At 44.2% G+C, this 21,185-nt stretch overlaps 1 protein-coding gene across 2 annotated transcripts in view; it reads right to left on the reverse strand.

Annotated features, from left to right (window-relative positions):
- slc22a17 (solute carrier family 22 member 17) overlaps positions 1-20,743 on the reverse strand; it is a 53,343-nt gene extending 32,600 nt beyond the window's left edge. For both annotated transcript variants that reach the window (XM_084326113.1, XM_084326114.1), the window contains exons 1-2: positions 20,637-20,743; positions 14,070-14,630 (exon numbers count right to left, since the gene is read on the reverse strand). In XM_084326113.1, coding sequence (XP_084182239.1) covers positions 14,070-14,546 — 477 coding nt within the window. In that variant the 5' untranslated portion in view covers positions 14,547-14,630; positions 20,637-20,743. The remainder of the gene's footprint in view (positions 1-14,069; positions 14,631-20,636) is intronic.
- Between the last annotated feature and the right edge of the window lie 442 nt (positions 20,744-21,185).

Below are 21,185 nucleotides of genomic sequence, written 5' to 3' on the forward strand. Positions count from 1 at the left end.
TCAGGGAATGTATTCCCAGTGTCAGAAATATTGTGTCTGTTACTAGGCTTGAGTAAATTGTAATGAACTAAAGGAGAATATCAATTTTCTTTTTTCATATTTGACAGTGAATAACACCATGCTAACATTGACCAGACGTGAAGAATTCAGCACCTTCTTGAGGTCAAGTGTACAAAAAAAGTCATATATTTCCGTTTTTATGTGTCTTTATCTGATATGTCACAAATTGGGAGACGTTTCAGTTTACCCAAAAGGCACTGGCACCAGTGTTTAGGTAAAATATTTGCAGCCAGTCAAATCATTTACAATGTCCCATGATAAAAAAAAATTATGACAGCCTTCTTAGGTGCACTAAAGTAATGTCCCATAATACAACACTTTCTATTAATTCAGGTTGTGTAGCTAAACCAGTCCAACACAGGTTCTTAGAAAGCATGTAAGCCCTTTGCCAAGATCCTTTTGAGAAACCTAGGCCAGGGATATTCCTGGATACCACATGGCACCCAGTTCCATAATTATTCTAATACTGCTACCCTAGCTACATCCATCTGCAAAGAAATAATGCAACTTGTGTTCTTCCTTGTGAGAATTATTTAATTACCCTGCTATTATACATAGAACAGAATTATGGAGCATTTCCCTCCTGTCATTGACACTCCAGACAAATTTCTTCTGTGCACTGCCCTGGTCCAATGCTCCTGGAGGTTCTCCAAAAAATCATATCCAAATTGTTACAGAATTGTATAAAACCGGGGGCGGCTGATTGGCGCAGTGGGCAAGGCGCTCGCCTCTAACGCAGGAGACGCTGGGTTTCGAGCCCAGCTCTCGGCGTTGCTACCGGCTGGCCGGTCGTTCATACTAACACAATTGGCAGTGTTAGAGGGTGGGAAAGCCGGTGGGTGGGGATTGGACGTTGTGGACAGCGACTCCTACAGGTCGGTTTGGTGACGCCGGTGCGACGGAAGCAGGAAGTGACGGGGGCACAGCGTGAGCCTCCCACGCGTTACTCCTCGCCACTGAGAGTTCGAGCTGCTACGGCGAAAAGATGCGACAGGCTGCCTCCTCGTGTACCGGAGGGGACACGTGATGCAAGGCTTCTGTCCTCACTACAACCGACCAGTGGGAGGCATGGTCTAGCAACGTTCAAGACAGGGGAGGGGAGAATTGGAAACACACGAAATTGGGATGGGAGAAAAATAGAAAATTGGGAGAAAAAGTGGATAAAAAAAAAATTGTATAAAACCTATGTTGTATTTTCAATGGATTTCTTGCAGTGCAACTCCTGGCAGAACAGTATCCAGTGTCCAGTCATTCAGTGCCACTGATAGTCGTTAGTCGCATTATCCGTGGTGACGCAGACAAGGTGATCTTCCGGCAATCCCCATGACTGGAGCGCTGCCCTTAGAGACCGCTATCATCACTCCGGTTTGGTCTGCTGGGAAATAGGATGTCTGTCAACATCGACTGCACTGTGTCCAGTCTTCTGTGATGAAGTGTATCACGCTCATGTACGGCGGTGTGGTTTGGCTCGGCCACAGGCCCGTCGTTGTAGCATAATAAGCGTAATGCGAAGCTCCTCTTCTATACTCTGGCCCAGCTTTCTCCACGTGGCACCTAGGGATGGGTACCTTTCACATTTGAACCGATATCGGTACCGGTACCTGTGAATCGATACCGGTACCCAACGGTACCTTTTTTCGGTACTTTAGTCTCAAGAAATTTAATTTACCTACCTCAGTCGTAAAAAAAATAAAATCCAAACTTCAAATAACTACAATTTCGACAGTTTTCGGCTTGTCATTGCTCCGACTGCTTTGTTGTTGAATCAAGTCAAATCCTAGGTAAGCATATATTGTGCGTGTGAACGTTGACATGAAAAGAAAAAAGTAACAAAAAAAAAAAAAAAAGTAAAAAAAAAATTATTAATACTTTTTTTTTTTTTTTTTTATTTGGTTTCTCACTTGATTCGATACTCGGTAGTACCGACGTGTTTCGGTTCGGTGCCTCAAAAGTACCGAATTCGGTACCCATCCCTAGTGGCACCTCAATGTCACTGAGGGGTCTGAGACTGGGCCTAGCGTGGGGCACCTCAATGTCACTGAAGGGTCTGAGACTGGGCCTAGCGTGGGGCACCTCAATGTCACTGAGGGGTCTGAGACTGGGCCTAGCGTGGGGCACCTCAATGTCACTGAAGGGTCTGAGACTGGGCCTAGCGTGGGGCACCTCAATGTCACTGAAGGGTCTGAGACTGGGCCTAGCGTGGGGCACCTCAATGTCACTGAAGGGTCTGAGACTGGGCCTAGCGTGGGGCACCTCAATGTCACTGAGGGGTCTGAGACTGGGCCTAGCGTGGGGCACCTCAATGTCACTGAGGGGTCTGAGACTGGGCCTAGCGTGGGGCACCTCAATGTCACTGAAGGGTCTGAGACTGGGCCTAGCGTGGGGCACCTCAATGTCACTGAGGTGTCTGAGACTGGGCCTAGCGTGGGGCACCTCAATGTCACTGAAGGGTCTGAGACTGGGCCTAGCGTGGGGCACCTCAATGTCACTGAAGGGTCTGAGACTGGGCCTAGCGTGGGGCACCTCAATGTCACTGAAGGGTCTGAGACTGGGCCTAGCGTGGGGCACCTCAATGTCACTGAGGTGTCTGAGACTGGGCCTAGCGTGGGGCACCTCAATGTCACTGAAGTGTCTGAGACTGGGCCTAGCGTGGGGCACCTCAAAGTCACTGAAGTGTCTGAGACTGGGCCTAGCGTGGGGCACCTCCATGTCACTGAAGGGTCTGAGACTGGGCCTAGCGTGGCACCTCAATGTCACTGAAGTGTCTGAGACTGGGCCTAGCGTGGGGCACCTCAAAGTCACTGAAGTGTCTGAGACTGGGCCTAGCGTGGGGCACCTCCATGTCACTGAAGGGTCTGAGACTGGGCCTAGCGTGGCACCTCAATGTCACTGAAGTGTCTGAGACTGGGCCTAGCGTGGCACCTCAATGTCACTGAGGTGTCTGAGACTGGGCCTAGCGTGGGGCACCTCAAAGTCACTGAAGTGTCTGAGACTGGGCCTAGCGTGGGGCACCTCAATGTCACTGAAGGGTCTGAGACTGGGCCTAGCGTGGCACCTCAATGTCACTGAGGGGTCTGAGACTGGGCCTAGCGTGGGGCACCTCAATGTCACTGAAGGGTCTGAGACTGGGCCTAGCGTGGGGCACCTCAATGTCACTGAAGGGTCTGAGACTGGGCCTAGCGTGGGGCACCTCAATGTCACTGAAGGGTCTGAGACTGGGCCTAGCGTGGCACCTCAATTAGGGTTGGGCACCGAAAACCGGTTCTAATAGGAACCGGTTCCTAACTTCCGGTTCTGGAACCGGAAGTAACATATTTGAATTTCGATTCAAAATTTCGATTTTTTTTTTTTAACTTTTTTTAACTTTTTTCTTTGTTAATTAATACCCTAGTTACAGTACAGCAACCAAATTAAACTGTATCAAGTCAACTGAAAATGTGAATAGTATGATTTTCTTTTTGAAATTTTCAAAAAAAAAAAAAATCTCCTTCGAAATAAGCTGTGACCTGTTTTGACCTGCACCTCAAAGAATCGGAATCGAGAATCGTTTAGAACAGGAATCGATATGGAGAATCGGAATCGGAACCGGAATCGTTCAAATCCAAACGATGCCCAACCCTAACCTCAATGTCACTGAAGGGTCTGCTTCACTGACGTGACGACCACTCTACCTTCTGAGACACTGCTAACTATAGGGGTGGGGGAAAATATCGATACGTAGTAGTAGTATCGCGATACTTTGCGTGGCGATACTGTATCGATACAGGGACGCCAAGTATCGATATTTAATTATTTATTTAAAAAAAAATTGTATAAGGAAGTTGCATTGTTAATTTCAATACCTGTAATAGTACAGTAGTCCACACACACGCAACACGTGTGCATTCAGTTAAGTTGGAATATGACTGTAATACAAACAGTTCAGTTTGTCAGGTACATGCAACACAGATTACAGTGTTGACATCTGTCTGCTTGAGAAAATACCATTTGCTGCAATAAAAATTATTGAAGTGAGATGAACAGACTTTTTTTTTTTAAACTTCATTTTTTAGCGTTTATCGCTTTTTCTGGTCAAGCATGACCGACAGAAACAGGTTGAATAGGATGTAGAGTAGGGGAAGACACTCTGAGAAAATACGGCGGGTCCGGGAATCGAACTCGTGTACCCCAGATCCGTGACGAGCACGGTTGTCCCCGACGCCGAAATAGCGCCGAGATACGCGGTGAGCTACGGGAGCTCCCCGAGATGAACAGACTTAACTTTATTTTATTAGATAAAACATGTTAGGCGGCTGAGTGGCGCAGTGGGCAAGGCGCTCGCCACTAACGCAGGAGATGCTGGTATCGAGCCCAGCTCTCGCCGTTGCTACCGGCTTGGCCGGCCGGCCGTTCATACTAACACAATTGGCAGTGTTAGAGGGTGGGAAAGCCGGTGGGTGGGGATTGGACGTTGTGGACAGCGACTCCTACAGGTCGGTTGGGTGACGCCGGTACGGCGGAAACAGGAAGTAACGGGGGCAGCGTGAGCCTCTGAGAGATCGAGCTGTACAGGTGAAAAGATACGACGGCTGCCTCCTCATGTACTGGAGGGGACACTTTATGCAAGGCTTCTATCCTCACTACAGCCGACCAGTGAGAGGCATTGTCTAGCAACGTTCAAGACAGGGGAGGGAAGAATTGGAAATACGAAATTGGGATGGGAGAAAAATAGAAAAATAAGGAGAAAAAGTGAAAAAAAAAAAAAAAAGATAAAACATGTTGACAAAGTTTTACTTTGCAGTTGAAAAAAGGTAATAAATCGCAATATATCGCAATATTAATATCGCAATACTCAGCATATCGCAATATATTTAGTATCGCAATACTATCGTAGCGTGACTCAAGTATCGTGATAGTATCGTATCGTGAGGCCTCTGGTGATTCCCACCCCTACTGCTAACCCTAACCTTCGGATTACCAGACGACCGCTCTACCTCCTAAAACACTGCTAACCCTAAACTTCAGATTACCAGACGACCGCTCTACCTCTTGAGACACTGCTAACCCTAACCTTCAGATTACCAGATGACCACTCTACCTCCTGAGACACTGCTAACCCTAACCTTCAGATTACCAGACGACCGCTCTACCTCTTGAGACACTGCTAAATGCTAACTCTAACCGTCAGATTATCAGACAACCTTCTCTACCTCTTGAGACACTGCTAACCTTCAGATTACCAGACGACCACTCTACCTCCTGAGACACTGCTAACCCTAACCTTCAGATTATCAGACAACCTGCTCTACCTCCTGAGACACTGCTAACCCTAACCTTCGGATTACCAGACGACCACTCTACCTCCTGAGACACTGCTAACCCTGACCTTCAGATTACCAGACGACCACTCTACCTCCTGAGACACTGCTAACCCTAACCTTCAGATTACCAGACACCCTGCTCTACCTCTTGAGACACTGCTAACCCTAACCTTCAGATTACCAGATGACCACTTCAACAGTCATCTCCCGCCTCGACTACTGCAACGCACTGCTAGCTGGCCTCCCGGCCACTGCCACCAAGCCTCTTCAACTCATTCAAAACGCAGCGGCCCGCCTGATCTCAAACCTACCAAAGTCGGCCCATGTCACCCCACTTCTTAGGGACCTGCACTGGCTCCCCATTGCTGCACGTATCCGCTTCAAGGCCCTCGACCTAGCATACCGTGCGGCAAAGGGAACCGCTCCCGCCTACCTCCGGTCAATGGTCTCCAACTACACACCCTCAAGACCCCTACGCTCTGCATCTTCTGGCCGCCTCAGACCTACTCCTATCCAAGCTCCGGGAGGGTCATCAAAGAGAAGCCGCCTATTCTCAGTCCTTGCCCCACAATGGTGGAATGAACTACCCATCCCAGTTAGGACAGCCGAATCCCGCCCAATCTTTCGCCGTCGACTAAAGACTCACTTCTTCAACCATTATCTGAAATGATATAAAAAAAATATTTAAAAAAATCTAACCCTGACTAACCTTACTGTCATGCACTTGTCCTAATAAACTAACCTACACTGTAACACGCAACACTTTGATGAACATTGTTACTCAGCTGATAGAGTTGTACCCTTCTTGCTGTCTTGTCGTACAGAACTTGTAAGTCGCTTTGGATAAAAGCGTCAGCTAAATGACTAAATGTAAATTTAAATGTAAATGAGACACTGCTAACCCTAACCTTCACATTACCAGACACCCTGCTCTACCTCTTGAGACACTGCTAACCCTAACCTTCAGATTACCAGACGACCACTCTACCTCTTGAGACACTGCTAACCCTAACCTTCAGATTACCAGACACCCTGCTCTACCTCCTGAGACACTGCTAACTCTTACCCTCACACAACAGGCCATGGAGGTGCATCATAACATAGAACCAACTAATCGATTATAAAAATAACTAACTATTTCTTATGATCGATTAATTGGAGATTAGTCGATTAGTTGTTGCAGCCCTACTGACCAGAACATTACTTTCCTATGTTTGTTTATTTGTTTGTGTTTTTCTCTGTGTGTATGTGTGTGCTGTTTTTAACTAACACCTTTTATTATTATTACTTAATAATAATATAGTAGTGTAGCAAGCAATAGTAGTCATAGTAATAATAATAGTAGTGTAGCAATCAATAGCAGTATTAGTCGTAATAGTAGTAATAATAATAGTAGTGTAGCAAGCAATAGCAGTATATTAGTCATAGTAGTAATAGCAGTATTAGTCGTATCAATAATAGTAATAATACTAGTGTAGCAAGCAATAGCAGTATTAGTCGTAGTAGTAGTAGTAGTAGTAGTAGTAATAATACTAGTGTAGCAAGCAATAGCAGTATTAGTTGTAGTAGTAGTAGTAGTAGTAGTAGTAATAATACTAGTGTAGCTAGCAATAGCAGTATTAGTCATAGTAGTAGTAGTAGTAGTAGTAGTAATAATACTAGTGTAGCAAGCAATAGCAGTATTAGTCGTAGTAGTAGTAGTAGTAATAATACTAGTGTAGCAAGCAATAGCAGTATTAGTCATAGTAGTAGTAGTAGTAGTAGTAGTAATAATACTAGTGTAGCAAGCAATAGCAGTATTAGTCATAGTAGTAGTAGTAGTAGTAGTAGTAGTAGTAGTAGTAGTAATAATACTAGTGTAGCAAGCAATAGCAGTATTAGTCGTAGTAGTAGTAGTAGTAGTAGTAGTAGTAGTAGTAATAATACTAGTGTAGCAAGCAATAGCAGTATTAGTCATAGTAGTAGTAGTAGTAGTAGTAGTAGTAATAATACTAGTGTAGCAAGCAATAGCAGTATTAGTCATAGTAGTAGTAGTAATAATAATACTAGTGTAGCAAGCAATAGCAGTATTAGTCATAGTAGTAGTAGTAATAATAATAGTAGTGTAGCAAGCAATAACAGTATTAGTCGTAGTAGTAATAGCAGTATTAGTTGTAGTAGCAGTAGTAGTAATAATAGTAGTGGTAATAGTAGCAGTAATCATAGTACGGTAGTAGAACTAGTACTCGTCAAAGCATCATCATTTTGAAAACATGAGTCATGTTGTTGCACCAATGAGGCAAAGTCATTCAGACAGACGACAAAACCAAACCACGCCAAGTCCCTGCTGCCCTACGAGAGCACAGGCGTCCGTCTACATTCCAGACGCCTACGTTACATAACGGCCTGGTCAGTCACACGGAAAAGATCTCATTATCTGATGAGAAATCACATCATCTGTCCCCCCCAGACACTTGATCATATCATTAAACCCCTGAACTAGGGATGCACCGATCCGACTTTTTCAGTCCCGATACCGATACCTGGGTTTGGGTATCGGCCGATACCGATACCGATCCGATACCCATTGTCCATTTTATTTTTTACAAAAAAGTTTCAAAAGAAATTTAATCCACGTCTTTTTTATTTTTATATTAAAATATATTTTGTTTTTAAGAATTGTAAAGGATCACAAGTGTGTTTTTGATTTGTTGTAAACAAAGACAGAAAATAAACTTCATTCATTCAATTAATAAACTGTATGCCTCACTGTCACTGTGTGGAAGAGACTGGGATCATTCTTTTGTGCAAGGCAACATCAGGCTTGACTTAAAACATTACTTTCCCAACTTAGTGAAACTAAATGTAACAAATTAACACATAGATATAAATGTACTGAATGGTTATTTCTTATTTTATTTATTATAAAAAAAATATCCGATATATATATATATTTTTTTTTTACCGATACCCGATCCAGCTATTTTACTGATATCGGCGGCCGATACTGATATACCAATATCGGATCGGTGCATCCCTACCCTGAACCCCTGATTGCTGATCTGCATGACCATGACCAGCTGAATACTGTCGGTGTCTGCTGCTTCAGCCTGGTCACTGCTGAACGCTATGTTGTTTTAATGATGAGAGAGGGGGGAGGAGGGGGAGAGAGGGGGAGAGAGGGGGGAGGGGAGGGAGAGTGGTTTCTGGGTACAGCCAGCAGGCTGATGCTTAACACTTCCTGGTGTGTAATTGGAGCCTGCGCATGGCCACATAAAAGCCTGTCACATACCATCCCTCAGCCAGGTTACCGGGCCATAGAGCTCCGGCCAAGGCCAGGAGGTAACTGGTTACATGTATCAGGATTATGGCCATCTGGTTATACTGGTTAATCATAGTCCATTAAAGAAATCTAATTACAGACACTTTTGAAAGAAATAGGTGACTACTCATTGGATAATCGTGAAACAATGGTAGACTAGATTCTAGTTGTAGATGAAAATACTAATAATAATAATAATAATACAATTACAGTATGTAAATTGGAAGGGGGAAAAAAGTTAATTTAACCGCATACTCTATGCTTCATTTAACGGAGAGTAACCAAATTATACGACTGAGTATTTTGGAATACTTAAGAGCAGCCCAGTGTTATTGATTATAACTTGAATCAGGTAATAATAAGTAATCAGTAATGGATTACATTTTGACAGTACTACACTGTACTCGAGCCGGTATGCACACAGCACACAGCACAGCAGCACACAGCACTCCTACTCATACGGGTGACAGAAGAAGCTCTGGAACAATAGAGGAACATGCACACAAACAAGTCCACAAACTCCCCCGACCGGTTCTGTGAATGAAGCCGTCGTGGCTCCTCCATCATGTTTCAGTACGAGGCCCTTGGGACACACCTGACGTCAGGGGAAAGCAACGGGCAGAGTCCTGAACCAGGGTTTCAGCATATTCATCATGGCTCTAAATAGACTTGAATAAACACAGTGGGCTGACTGTATGCTGTAGCCGACACGACACACTATCCGCTTTGCCATATTGTCTGGCAGTCGACGGGCGGTAAGAAGAAGATGTAATAGCTTTAAAAGGATAATTCAGGTTTTTCCAGAAGTCCTGAATCCTGAGCCACCCCTCATTGTTCTATTCAAGGTGATTGAGGTGTTAGTGGGGATGGTGGTAAAGGTGGTGGTGGTGATCAGGGGCGTAGCTGGGGGGGGGGGGGGGTAGCTTAGGATGATTCCAAGGGCCCAGCACTGGGGGGGGGGGCCCAAACATTTTTTTTTTTTTTTTTTTTTTTTTTTTTTTTTACTAGACATCACTCAGGTGTATTATTGATGCTCTCATTGATACTGTTTGTTTCTGAAGTGTGTGTGTGTGTGTGTGTGTGTGTGTGTGTGTGTGTGTGGATGTGTGTGTGTGTGTGTGTGTGTGTGTGTGTGTGTGTGTGTGTGTGTGTGTGTGTGTGTGTGTGTGTGTGTGTGTGTGAGATATATATAGAGAGAGGGGGGGCTTTGGTAGACTATTGCATTGGTCCATTCATTGAAGGTGAACGCAATGCGACATCCTTTACTAGGCTCACCCACCAACAGTGCAGGTGCTGAACTGCTGATCCGAATGTATAGGTAAAAACCATATTATGCGTTTTCATCAATAAAAAAATGGCAAAAAAAAATCCGCTCGCGCGCTTATGCGCGCTCGCATTCACTGGGGGCCTACAAATACATTCTTTCATGGGGCCCAGAATCTGGAGCTACACCCCTGGTGGTGATGGTGATAGAGGTGGTGGTAGGGTGCATGCACTATATTCCAACGCAGACAGTTCCTTAAGTTAACGGTCTCAAAACATTGTTTTTCATCCACCTTTTCAGTGGAATTGTGTTGCTATAGGGAGCAGCCTGGACACAGGTTTATTTCCTGTCAGCTATTGATATTGATAGGATTACAAGAAAAGGATGGGTCACAGTCCCAATGTTCTCACTGAAGTTCTTCAGCACTCTGGGAGACAACACTACTTCTCTTACAATGCATTTTGTCTTCCAGTGGCAACCATTTTCTAACCATCCTCTTCTTTTTTTTTTATCCACTTTTTCTCCCATTTTCTATATTTTCTCTCATCCCAATTTCGTATCATCCAATTCAACCCTCCCCTGTCACGAACGCTGTTTCTTGCCTCCCACCAGCCGGCTGCAATGTGGACTAAGTCATACATAGCACAAGTCCCCTCCGGTACTTGAGGTAACAGCAGTCGCATCTTTTCACCTGCGCAGCTCGATCTCTCAGTGGCGAGGAGTAACGCGTGGGAGGCTCACGCTGCCCCCGACACTTCCTGATTCTACTGCGCAGGCGCACCAACCGACCTGTAGGAGTCGCTGTCCACAACGCCCGATCCCCACCCATCAGTTTCCCACCCCCTAATACGGCCAATGTGTATTAGTATGAACGACCAGCTAAACTGAAAGCAATGTGGAGCGCTGGGATCGAACAGGCAAGCCCAGCGTCCGTCATTTGTGGCGAGCGCCTTGCCCACTACGCCACGTAGCCGCCCTCTAACCATCCTCTTCTTATAATCCTAGTGATATTAGCAAACACTGCAGCAGAAAATAAATAGTATTCAGCCCCATTGACTTGCACTAGCATTGCTAACAAATAGCTAAGAAACAGGCCTCCAGCTTACAATGTCTCAGAGAAAAAGAACACTGGCGTGAGTTTTGTTTTGACTGACTGAAAGAAAGAAATCAGATGAACCACTTCTATAAGCCTGAGCCCAGCCTTCTCTTTAAACTAAATGCTATTGATGGGTGGGTGCGTGCTGGTGGTCACAGCGCTGGTCGGTGAGGTTCCTGTTTCAGGCTGCTGACTCAGTGGGAGTGAAGAAGTGGACCGTCATGACTACAAGTAAAAATACACTCTGAGCCAAACAGGAGCGACAGACTCAACATATGTCTCAGTTCTCAGTCTCTCCGTGCTTTCCTCTGTGTGTGTGTCTCTCTCTTTCAGTCTCTCTCTGTGGCTATCTCTCTTTCAGTCTCTCTCTTTCAGTCTCTCTCTGTGGCTATCTCTCTTTCAGTCTCTCTCTTTCAGTCTCTCTCTGTGGCTATCTCTCTTTCAGTCTCTCTCTTTCAGTCTCTCTGTGGCTATCTCTCTTTCAGTCTCTCTCGTTCAGTCTCTCTCTTTCAGTCTCTCTGTGGCTATCTCTCTTTCAGTCTCTCTCTTTCAGTCTCTCTCTGTGGCTATCTCTCTTTCAGTCTCTCTTTCAGTCTCTCTCTGTGGCTATCTCTCTTTCAGTCTCTCTTTCAGTCTCTCTCTGTGGCTATCTCTCTTTCAGTCTCTCTTTCAGTCTCTCTGTGGCTATCTCTCTTTCAGTCTCTCTGTGTCTTCCTCTCTCAGTCTCTCTCTGTGGCTCTCTCTCTTTCAGTCTCTCTTACAGTCTCTCTCTGTGGCTATCTCTCTTTGTCTATCTGTGTCTTCCTCTCTCTGTCTCTCTCTCAGTCTCTCTCTGTGTCTCTCTCTCTCTTTCAGTCTCTCTCTGTGGCTATCTCTCTTTCAGTCTCTCTCTTTCAGTCTCTCTGTGGCTATCTCTCTTTCAGTCTCTCTCGTTCAGTCTCTCTCTTTCAGTCTCTCTGTGGCTCTCTCTCTTTCAGTCTCTCTTACAGTCTCTCTCTGTGGCTATCTCTCTTTGTCTATCTGTGTCTTCCTCTCTCTGTCTCTCTCTCAGTCTCTCTCTGTGTCTCTCTCTCTCTTTCAGTCTCTCTCTCTGTGTCTTCCTCGCTCTGTCTCTCTCTCTCAGTCTCTCTCTCAGTCTCTCTCTCTCAGTCTCTCTGTCTCTGTGTTTTCCTCTCTGTGTCTCTCTCTCTCTCAGTCTCTCTCTCAGTCTCTCTCTGTGTCTCTCTCTCAGTCTCTCTCTCTCTCTCTCTCTCTCTCAGTCTCTCTCTGTGTCTCTCTCTCAGTCTCTCTCTCTCTCAGTCTCTCTCTCTGAATGGTAACGAGGGGGTGAAAGAAGTGGTGACCACACTATGAATGAAGCAGGACACCAAAATAAACCTGTGGCTCACGGTGCCTCTAAGCGCTTCCATGGGACGGTTTATGTTCAGACAACCACACTGGAGTCGAGAATTAACAGGCAGCTGCCCTAATGCCATGTAGTAGAGAGCTGGAGGCCTGGGCGTGGCTCCCAACACAACTCATTACATCTAGAAAAACAGTCTGTAGACAGTCATGTAGTAGAGAGCTGGAGGCCTGGGCATGGCTCTACACACAACTCATTACAACTAGACCAGTGGTTCTCAAACTACGGGTTGTGACCCAAAGTGGGGTCACGAGTAGTTTTTTTTTTTTGTCCATTGACAAAAAAATAAATAAAATGTTTTAATGTTCTGGCAACATATTTGGGCTAAATATGCCTCGTTTTATAAATGTGTATTGATAACATAGTGCTGTAATTAAATGTTCTAATAAATATGCACGATCAAGTTCAACAACGTGTGCTTTTATTTCGATATTCCTTAATTCCACGTTGAAATGACGAGATACGTTAAGTGTGGGGTAGCCAAAAAAAATTCCTAAATGAAATGGGGTTGTGGTATAAAGAAGTTTGAGAACCCCTAATATAGTCAGTCTGTTGTAGTCACAGGCACAAGTTATCTTTTTAGACTTCACAGTGATCTTCAAGTCTTAAGTCTGGTTATGAAGAAAGATACTGTATATCTCTTCCTGTACAGGCGAAACACCATAACATCACATCATGTGCTCAAAGATTAGTCGCTGTTCCTTAAACCATGTGTCGGCCTGGAAACACGTAATCAGGGACACAATGAGAGCATTTCGCAGCGTGTGAGAGATCCATCCTTAATCCAAATGTGAACAAAAGAAAGTAGCCTTCCCACAGAAAGACAAGACAAGGACTAGAGAACCTGGATTTTCCCATACATTTATTTACGGAGATGTATTTGTATATTAGAGACCCATGACTATGACATCACACCGCAAATAGATTTCCCCAAAGTGACACGACAACATTAACAGACGGTAGTGTGGTAGTGAAAGGGTTAACCTTCTGTATTGTCGCAGTGAAAAGGTTAACCCTTTGTTCCGTGGTAGTGAAAGGGTTAACCTTCTGTATTGTCGCAGTGAAAAGGTTAACCCTTTGTTGTGTGGTAGTGAAAGGGTTAACCTTCTGTATTGTCGCAGTGAAAGGGTTAACCCGTTGGTAGTGAAAGGGTTAACCTTCTCTGTTGTCGCAGTGAAAGGGTTAACCCGTTGGTAGTGAAAGGGTTAACCTTCTCTGTTGGCGCAGTGAAAGGGTTAACCCGTTGGTAGTGTGGCAGTGAAAGGGTTAACCTTCTCTGTTGTGGCAGTGAAATGGTTAACCCGTTGGCAGTGTGGTAGTGAAAGGGTTAACCTGTTGGTAGTGTGGCAGTGAAAGGGTTAACCTTCTCTGTTATGACAGTGAAAGGGTTAACCCGTTGGCAGTGTGGTAGTGAAAGGGTTAACCCGTTGGCAGTGTGGCAGTGAAAGGGTTAACCCGTTGGTAGTGTGGCAGTGAAAGGGTTAACCTTCTCTGTTATGACAGTGAAAGGGTTAACCCGTTGGCAGTGTGGTAGTGAAAGGGTTAACCCGTTGGCAGTGTGGTAGTGAAAGGGTTCACCTTCTCTGTTGTGGCAGTGAAAGGGTTAACCCGTTGGCAGTGTGGCAGTGAAAGGGTTAATAAAGTACCTCGGTAACGATGTTGACCCTCAGCCCCTCCGTCACGCTGTAGTCCCAGCCCGCCTCGCAGGCCACCACCTCAGACTGGCTCCCGTTGACGTACTGCCGGCACTGGGACAGCCGCCCCTTGTCCCCGGGCCTCTGGCCTCTCTCCCAGGGCAGGGAGGCGTTCAGCACCTGGGGGTCCTGAGAGGACCCGGGCAGGTGGCAGTGGTGCGGCGAGGCGAGCGTGATGAGGGGGTCGGAGGAGAGGAGGAAGGCCAGGAAGAGGTTGGGCAGGATGGAGAGGGCGATGAGCACACGCTGCTTCCTCCTCCCCAGAGCCAGCACCATCACCTCCCCCGTGGGGGGCAGCGACGGCGGGGGAGGGAGGGAGGCGGAGGACGGGGCCGGGGAGGAGGGAGTGGGGGAGGAGGGGAGGGAGGGAGGTGGAGCGGGGCAGGGGGAGGGGGAAACCAGAGGAGGGGAGTCCGGTGATGTCATCATTGGGGGACGGGGACGGGGGGGGGGTGGAGGAGGAGGGTGTGTTCGTCACTCCCCAGACGGAGAGAGCGAGACGTGGGTACAGATCTATGGAAGAAGGAAAAAGAAAAGAAAACATTTTAAATCACCGAGTTGGAGATGATTATGATCGAGTTCACAATGATCTCACTGAACCAGGTAGCCAGAGACTCTGCTGTGGTTTGAGGGAAGTCGTTGTAGCAGGTGTACAATGTGGAGAGTAGGAGGGGATTATCACTGAAGAATGGACCCTTCCTCCACCCAGCGTAATAAAGTGGCCAATCACAGAAAGGCGTGGCCCTGTCAATCATTATAGGAAGGTGAAGTAGTTTATTATACAGCATGAAACATGAAAACAACATATTATACAGCACGAAACATGAAAACAACATATTATACAGCATGAAACATGAAAACAACATATTATACAGCATGAAACATGAAAACAACATATTATACAGCACGAAACATGAAAACAACATATTATACAGCATGAAACATGAAAACTAGGGATGTCCGATATTATCGGCCTACCGATATTATCGGCCGATATCGGCATTAAAATGTGATATCGGAAAATATCGGTATCGGTTTTCAAAAAAAAATATATGTACATTTCTATAATCTTTATTTACCCAGGCAAGCAAGTAAGAACAAATTCAGATTTAATTTATTGTCAAAAGTATGCATAATGTTGTGTTAATTCCACAACAAGATATATGTAATGTTAATTACCTGAAATTATTCCATTTTTTGGGGGGGGGGGGGGGACCCTGCATATATCGGTATCGGTTGATATCGGTATCGGAAATTAAGAGTTGGACAATATCGGTATATCGGTATCGGTAAAAAAGCCAATATCGAGCATCCCTAATGAAAACAACATATTATACAGCATGAAACATGAAAACAACATATTATACAGCATGAAACATGAAAACAACATATTATACTGCATGAAACATGAAAACTACATATTATACTGCATGAAACATGAAAACTACATATTATACAGCATGAAACATGAAAACTACATATTATACAGCATGGAACATGAAAACAACATATTATACAGCATGAAACATGAAAACAACATATTATACAGCATGAGACATGAAAACTACATATTATACAGCATGAAACATGAAAACTACATATTATACAGCATGAAACATGAAAACAACATATTATACAGCATGAGACATGAAAACTACATATTATACAGCATGAAACATGAAAACTACATATTATACAGCATGAAACATGAAAACAACATATTATACAGCATGAGACATGAAAACAAAAACAACATATTATACAGCATGAAACATGAAAACGAGTCACGTTTTCCAAAAGCTCTGATTAGCTCCGTTTCAACCGTCCAACATATATACAGACAAAACTGAGTTTTTAATAAATCTCCACCATGGAAGGCGTTTTCGAAAAGCTATTTAGCATTTTATGATTATATATTAGATTAGATTTAGATTATATATATTGTAACTATATTTACTGTAGGGCAAATATAACTGAGAGGGCATACATACCCTCATCTTGCACCTAGTTGTTGTTGCCCATATGCGCATGTCCAGAGTTAATTATATTGTTTACACTGCCTTTTTATTCTATTTTTATCTGTACTTCTCCACTGTACTATAATTCTATGACCTGTACCATGTCTTCTACCACCTGCACCTCCCCTCCCCCCTCCCCCATGCTGCTATGATGCCTGCATTTCCCCAAGGGGATCAATAAAGGAATATCTTATCTTATCTTATAATGAGAACATGTCAGTTTCTAATACATTAGGTTTCAGTCGATTTCCTCAGTTTATGCTCCATGACCACAAGTAAGTGCTAAATGTATGTGTATTATGAAGATGTTCAGTTACTGTTGGTGATTTATATAGTAATGTTGTAATTCTATCAGCTATTTATGTAGCAATTTATCAATATGTTTTATAGAGTTGTTTTATAGAGTTGAGTAGTATAATTTATGTTGTAAGATAGATTATAGTATTTAGTACCTGTTTAGCACTGTTTATCTCCAGTAATATAGTAAGTTGTTAGTCCCACTTGTGAGGTTTATGTTAATTATAGAGATAGTATAGACTAAATAATGTAACATTGATATCTTTGTTTCCTCATTATTTAGAACCACACCCCCATAGTAGTAATGGTTAATAGCATAATAGTACTAGTGCCTGTGCATCTGTGTATCTACAGTTAGTTCATATTAAAACTCCTCAAAGCCAAGGACATTCCTCCCGTGTCCTGACTAGACACCCCATATTGTTGACTGAACCACCAAGAGCTTCAATACACCCAGACTTCCATCATTTCCATGTGGAAAACAGAGAAAATACTACGTTTTCAAAATATCTGTATATTTTTGCCGAGAACATTACAGTACTCCAGGCAGTGCCAGGCATCGAACCAGCAACCTTGTGATTACCGGTTGACCTGTCTACCTATACCGTTCCACTAAAGGTAGAGACTGTAATGTCGTGAAACAGCGACCTCTAGGCAAAGTAGCCCCGCTTGATATTGCGCTTTGTTTACATCTTTTGTTTTGGCCTGATGTGTGTGTTGGAGTTGAGTGAGGATAGGGGGGGAGGGGTTGCTACTGCTGGCCACACCTCAGGCTCTGGCGAGAGAGGTCCGGAGAAGTTCACACTATAATAAGTTACTAAGCTACCAACCCACGCATCAGACAAAAACAAAAAGGTAAACAAAGTGTAATACCAAGCAGGGCTCTTTTGCCTGTGCATACCCTCGCTTGTAGTGGTATTAAAACGTATTGATTCCTTTTTCAAAATAAAATACATATCAGATCCTTGGGACAGTAGTTCAGTAGTACAATTACAATCAGGACAATTGAGACTAATCAGTAGACCCATAGGAATGGCTTGTGTCAAGCGAAGCAAGCGTCAGAATCATTGGACTTCTGGTCAAACATTTTCAAAATAAAGGTCCTCAATTCAAAGTCTACACAGTATAATATGAATTTCCGTGAACAGGAGTAAGTAGGCTAATCCAGCCTTACTCTGCACCAAGGAGACCAGCAAACATGACCATAATATTCAAAGCTCTATAAAATATACAAATCTTATTCATGCCACAGAAACATAATAGATATCTACAGCAAATGACTAGAAATGCATAACTGTGTCCTGCTTTCAGTCGTTGGCTTGCAAAAACTTGCAGATTCAACAACAAAGTGTAATCATGAAGTACTCAAATCGTAAAGCACAACTAGAAACTCTTCAGGGATAGTCAGTGGTAGTGTCTATAGTGTGAATTCCTGGATATTAAATGTTCATCTGCAATGTTCTGTAGTAGTGGTCCCAGTAATATTTATTGTTCAAGTTTACTGTTCAGTATATGACATTACATACCACTCTTCAAGACAGTCTCACTTCCATCGAGCAGTCCTTTCAAAAAGAAAACCCCCAGCCGCCCCAAGATCCTTTGCGAACTGGAGTTTAGTTTAGTTTTAGTTTAGTTTATTCTGATCCCCATTAGCCATTGCCACAGGCATAGGCTACTATTACTGGGGTCCAGTTTGTCAAGTCCTACAAATATCTCTAGGGCTTTGGCTGGACTCTTCCCTTTCTTTCTCCGTTCACATTAATAATCTTCAGTCTAAAGTGAAAGCCAGACTGGCATTTCTCTTCCGTAACAAAGCTTCCTTCACACGCTCCGCAAAACTCACCCTTGTAAAGATGACTGTCTTCTCTTGCCTATCCTGGACTATGATGATGTCATCTATAAAATGGCTTCAACAAAGACGGCTCTACACAAGCTGGACACTCTTCACCATCTTCTGCCATCCGCTTTGCCACCAATGCACCCTTTAAGACACATCACTGTGACCTTTACAAACTGGTTGACTGGCCCTCCCTCCACACCTGCCGACTCCAACCTTGGTTTCACTTCATTTACAAGACAATCCTGGGCAAGACCCCCCCCTTATCTTTCCTCCCTGCTCCACCTTTCTCATAGCACTGCCACTTATGGCACAAGATCAAGCGAGCTCATCAAACAAAACATCCTTAAGCTCCAAGACCACCTTCGGCCGAAACTCCTTTCACTTTGCAGCAGCTTATGACTGGAACAATTTTCAAGACACCCTTAATCTTACAGCTCTTACTTCACTGACTGCCTTCAAGAATAAACTTAACACGCTCTTAGTAGATCCCTCCTGCTCTTGCTGATACCCCAGTTTCACACTGGCATACACCCTCTGACTCACACACAACATGTAAGCACTCATTCATCTTCATACTCGCACGCACCTAGACACACGCATCTGTTTGCATACACATGCACGCACACACACATATACATACACATACTTTATGTGTAGTATAAAATGTGCGATGTTTCATCCAACCGGTCCAAAGTTTTACGAAATAAATACACGGACAGATACGTCACACACACACCTGACCGATTACGTGATCATCTCCAGGTTCCCAGCTGGTGGAGATATTAATTACGCTATGATGAAGCATGAAATATGCAGGGACCGGATTTCTCCTGCAACGGCACAGCACTGAAACGGACTTCTGGATGCTAAGGGACCGTCGTCGCAAGGGCACTGAGGAAACTTTACATGGAATATCATTGCGTGCTGCTAATGACATTGAGACTTCCGATTACAATTGTATTGACTTGGTTTGAAGAGCATGGTCAGTCCATTTTCAATAACAAGAGCAGTGTCAAGCTATTTGGATAGAATAGGCCTACATACAAAAAAAGGTGAAATAGAACAATTATATCAATGTGTTGTGATGAATGTAAACTTCTAGAGTGTACCACTAGATCTTGTGCCGGTGCTAGCTACTAAGATTCTCAGTGGGTATAGCACCACAATGGAAAAAGTTAGTCTGGAGCCCTGGTCAATTATTTAATGTATACAACGGTGGGTACCATGGTAAAACTGAAGTTACCATAATTCTACCATGAGGGTAGAGCAGTTTGTTTATTGTTTATTCAAAAGGATCCCCATTAGCTGATGCCAATGGCACCAGCTATAGTCTTCCTGGGGTCCGAAGTCCCACATATCAATATATACACACACAGACATATACACACACACACACACACTCCACATATACATCATACACACACACACACTCCACATATACATCATACACATAGACACACACTCCATATATACATCATACACATACACACACACATACACACACATACATATGAACGTATACATACATATACACACTGTACACACTATTATACATACATACACACACATATTCAGTATACACAATACAACAACCTAACGTATTACAATCACAGAGGGGGAAAAAAGACATCATACAAAAGAAAGAAATAGTAGTGAAATGTAAATCAGTCAAATTAAACTGTACGAATAAAAGCTGTGCAGAAGAGCAATGACAATATGTATGCAGAAGAACACTAAAACTCCACATCTATATAGAGAGCACTGTAAGTAACATAAGAGCACAAGATGCCTTATTATTAAAACGGCCTGTCTGTATCTATCTACCTACACATCTCTCCTCACACAACACGGAGCCATATCAATGCTGGAATGTGGACACTGTGTGCTTTTTACCTAACAGCAGCAGGGCTAGCTGTACTGTACTGTACACTGTGGTGCACATGGTGACTGTAGCACTAGCAGCAGCAGCCCAGTGCTGTGTGTTGATGTGTTCCGCACAGGGAGGGCCAGGAAGTCGGCAGGCAGCGAGAAGGAATTCCAGAGGGTTACATAATAAGACGAGCTTTTCACACGGGGAGAGAGAAGTACGTGGAGGGAATAGTAGTGGACTACTCTCTATAAATGGCCCCGTTTCTATAGAAGCAGCACCGACCGACACCATGAAGAGCTGTGTCGCGGTATAGCTTATTATTATGCCGATGATGATTGATGACACCCCCCCACATGAAATAATAATATAATAATAGTATGGGCCAGTGTCGTCCGGTGACAGACACCATCCGCACCTGCTTCCTTCCAGGCAGCTAAAAGAAAACATTGGGCTTGTTGTATTTTTGACACACAAGTAGAATAATAATCACTTACCTCGTTTTACAAGATTGTTATGTCGTGTCGCTAAGATCCCCGTTGTTGTTACCCGTTGGCGTTGTCGTTGTCACTCTCTCAACATCAATAAAAACATTGCGGAGGGGGAGACGGTTTTTGAAAATTGAGCGTTGATTTCACCGCATTCCCTTCTCTCTCCCTCTCTCCTTCTCTCTCTCCCCCCCTCTCTCTCTCTCTCTCCCCCTCTCTCCCCCTCTCTCTCTCTCTCTCTCTCTCTCTCTCTCTCTCTCTCTCTCTCTCTCTCTCTCTCTCTCTCTCTCTCCCTCTCTCTCTCATCTCTCTCTCTCTCTCTCTCTCTCTCTCTCTCTCTCTCTCTCTCTCTCTCTCTCTCTCTCTCTCTCTCTCTCTCTCTCTCTCTCTCTCTCTCTCTCTCTCTCTCTCTCTCTCTCTCTCTCTCTCTCTCTCTCTCTCTCTCTCTCTCTCTCTCTCTCTCTCTCTATGCAGCGCCTCCTTCCTGGTCGGCTTTGTCTGTCACTCCATCCTCAAGTGACATGGTCGCCTCGCCTGTGTGGACCTGGACCACTGGAC

The sequence above is a fragment of the Notolepis coatsorum genome (genome assembly GCF_963971535.1).
Source record: "Notolepis coatsorum genome assembly, chromosome: 12".
NCBI lineage: Eukaryota > Metazoa > Chordata > Actinopteri > Aulopiformes > Paralepididae > Notolepis > Notolepis coatsorum.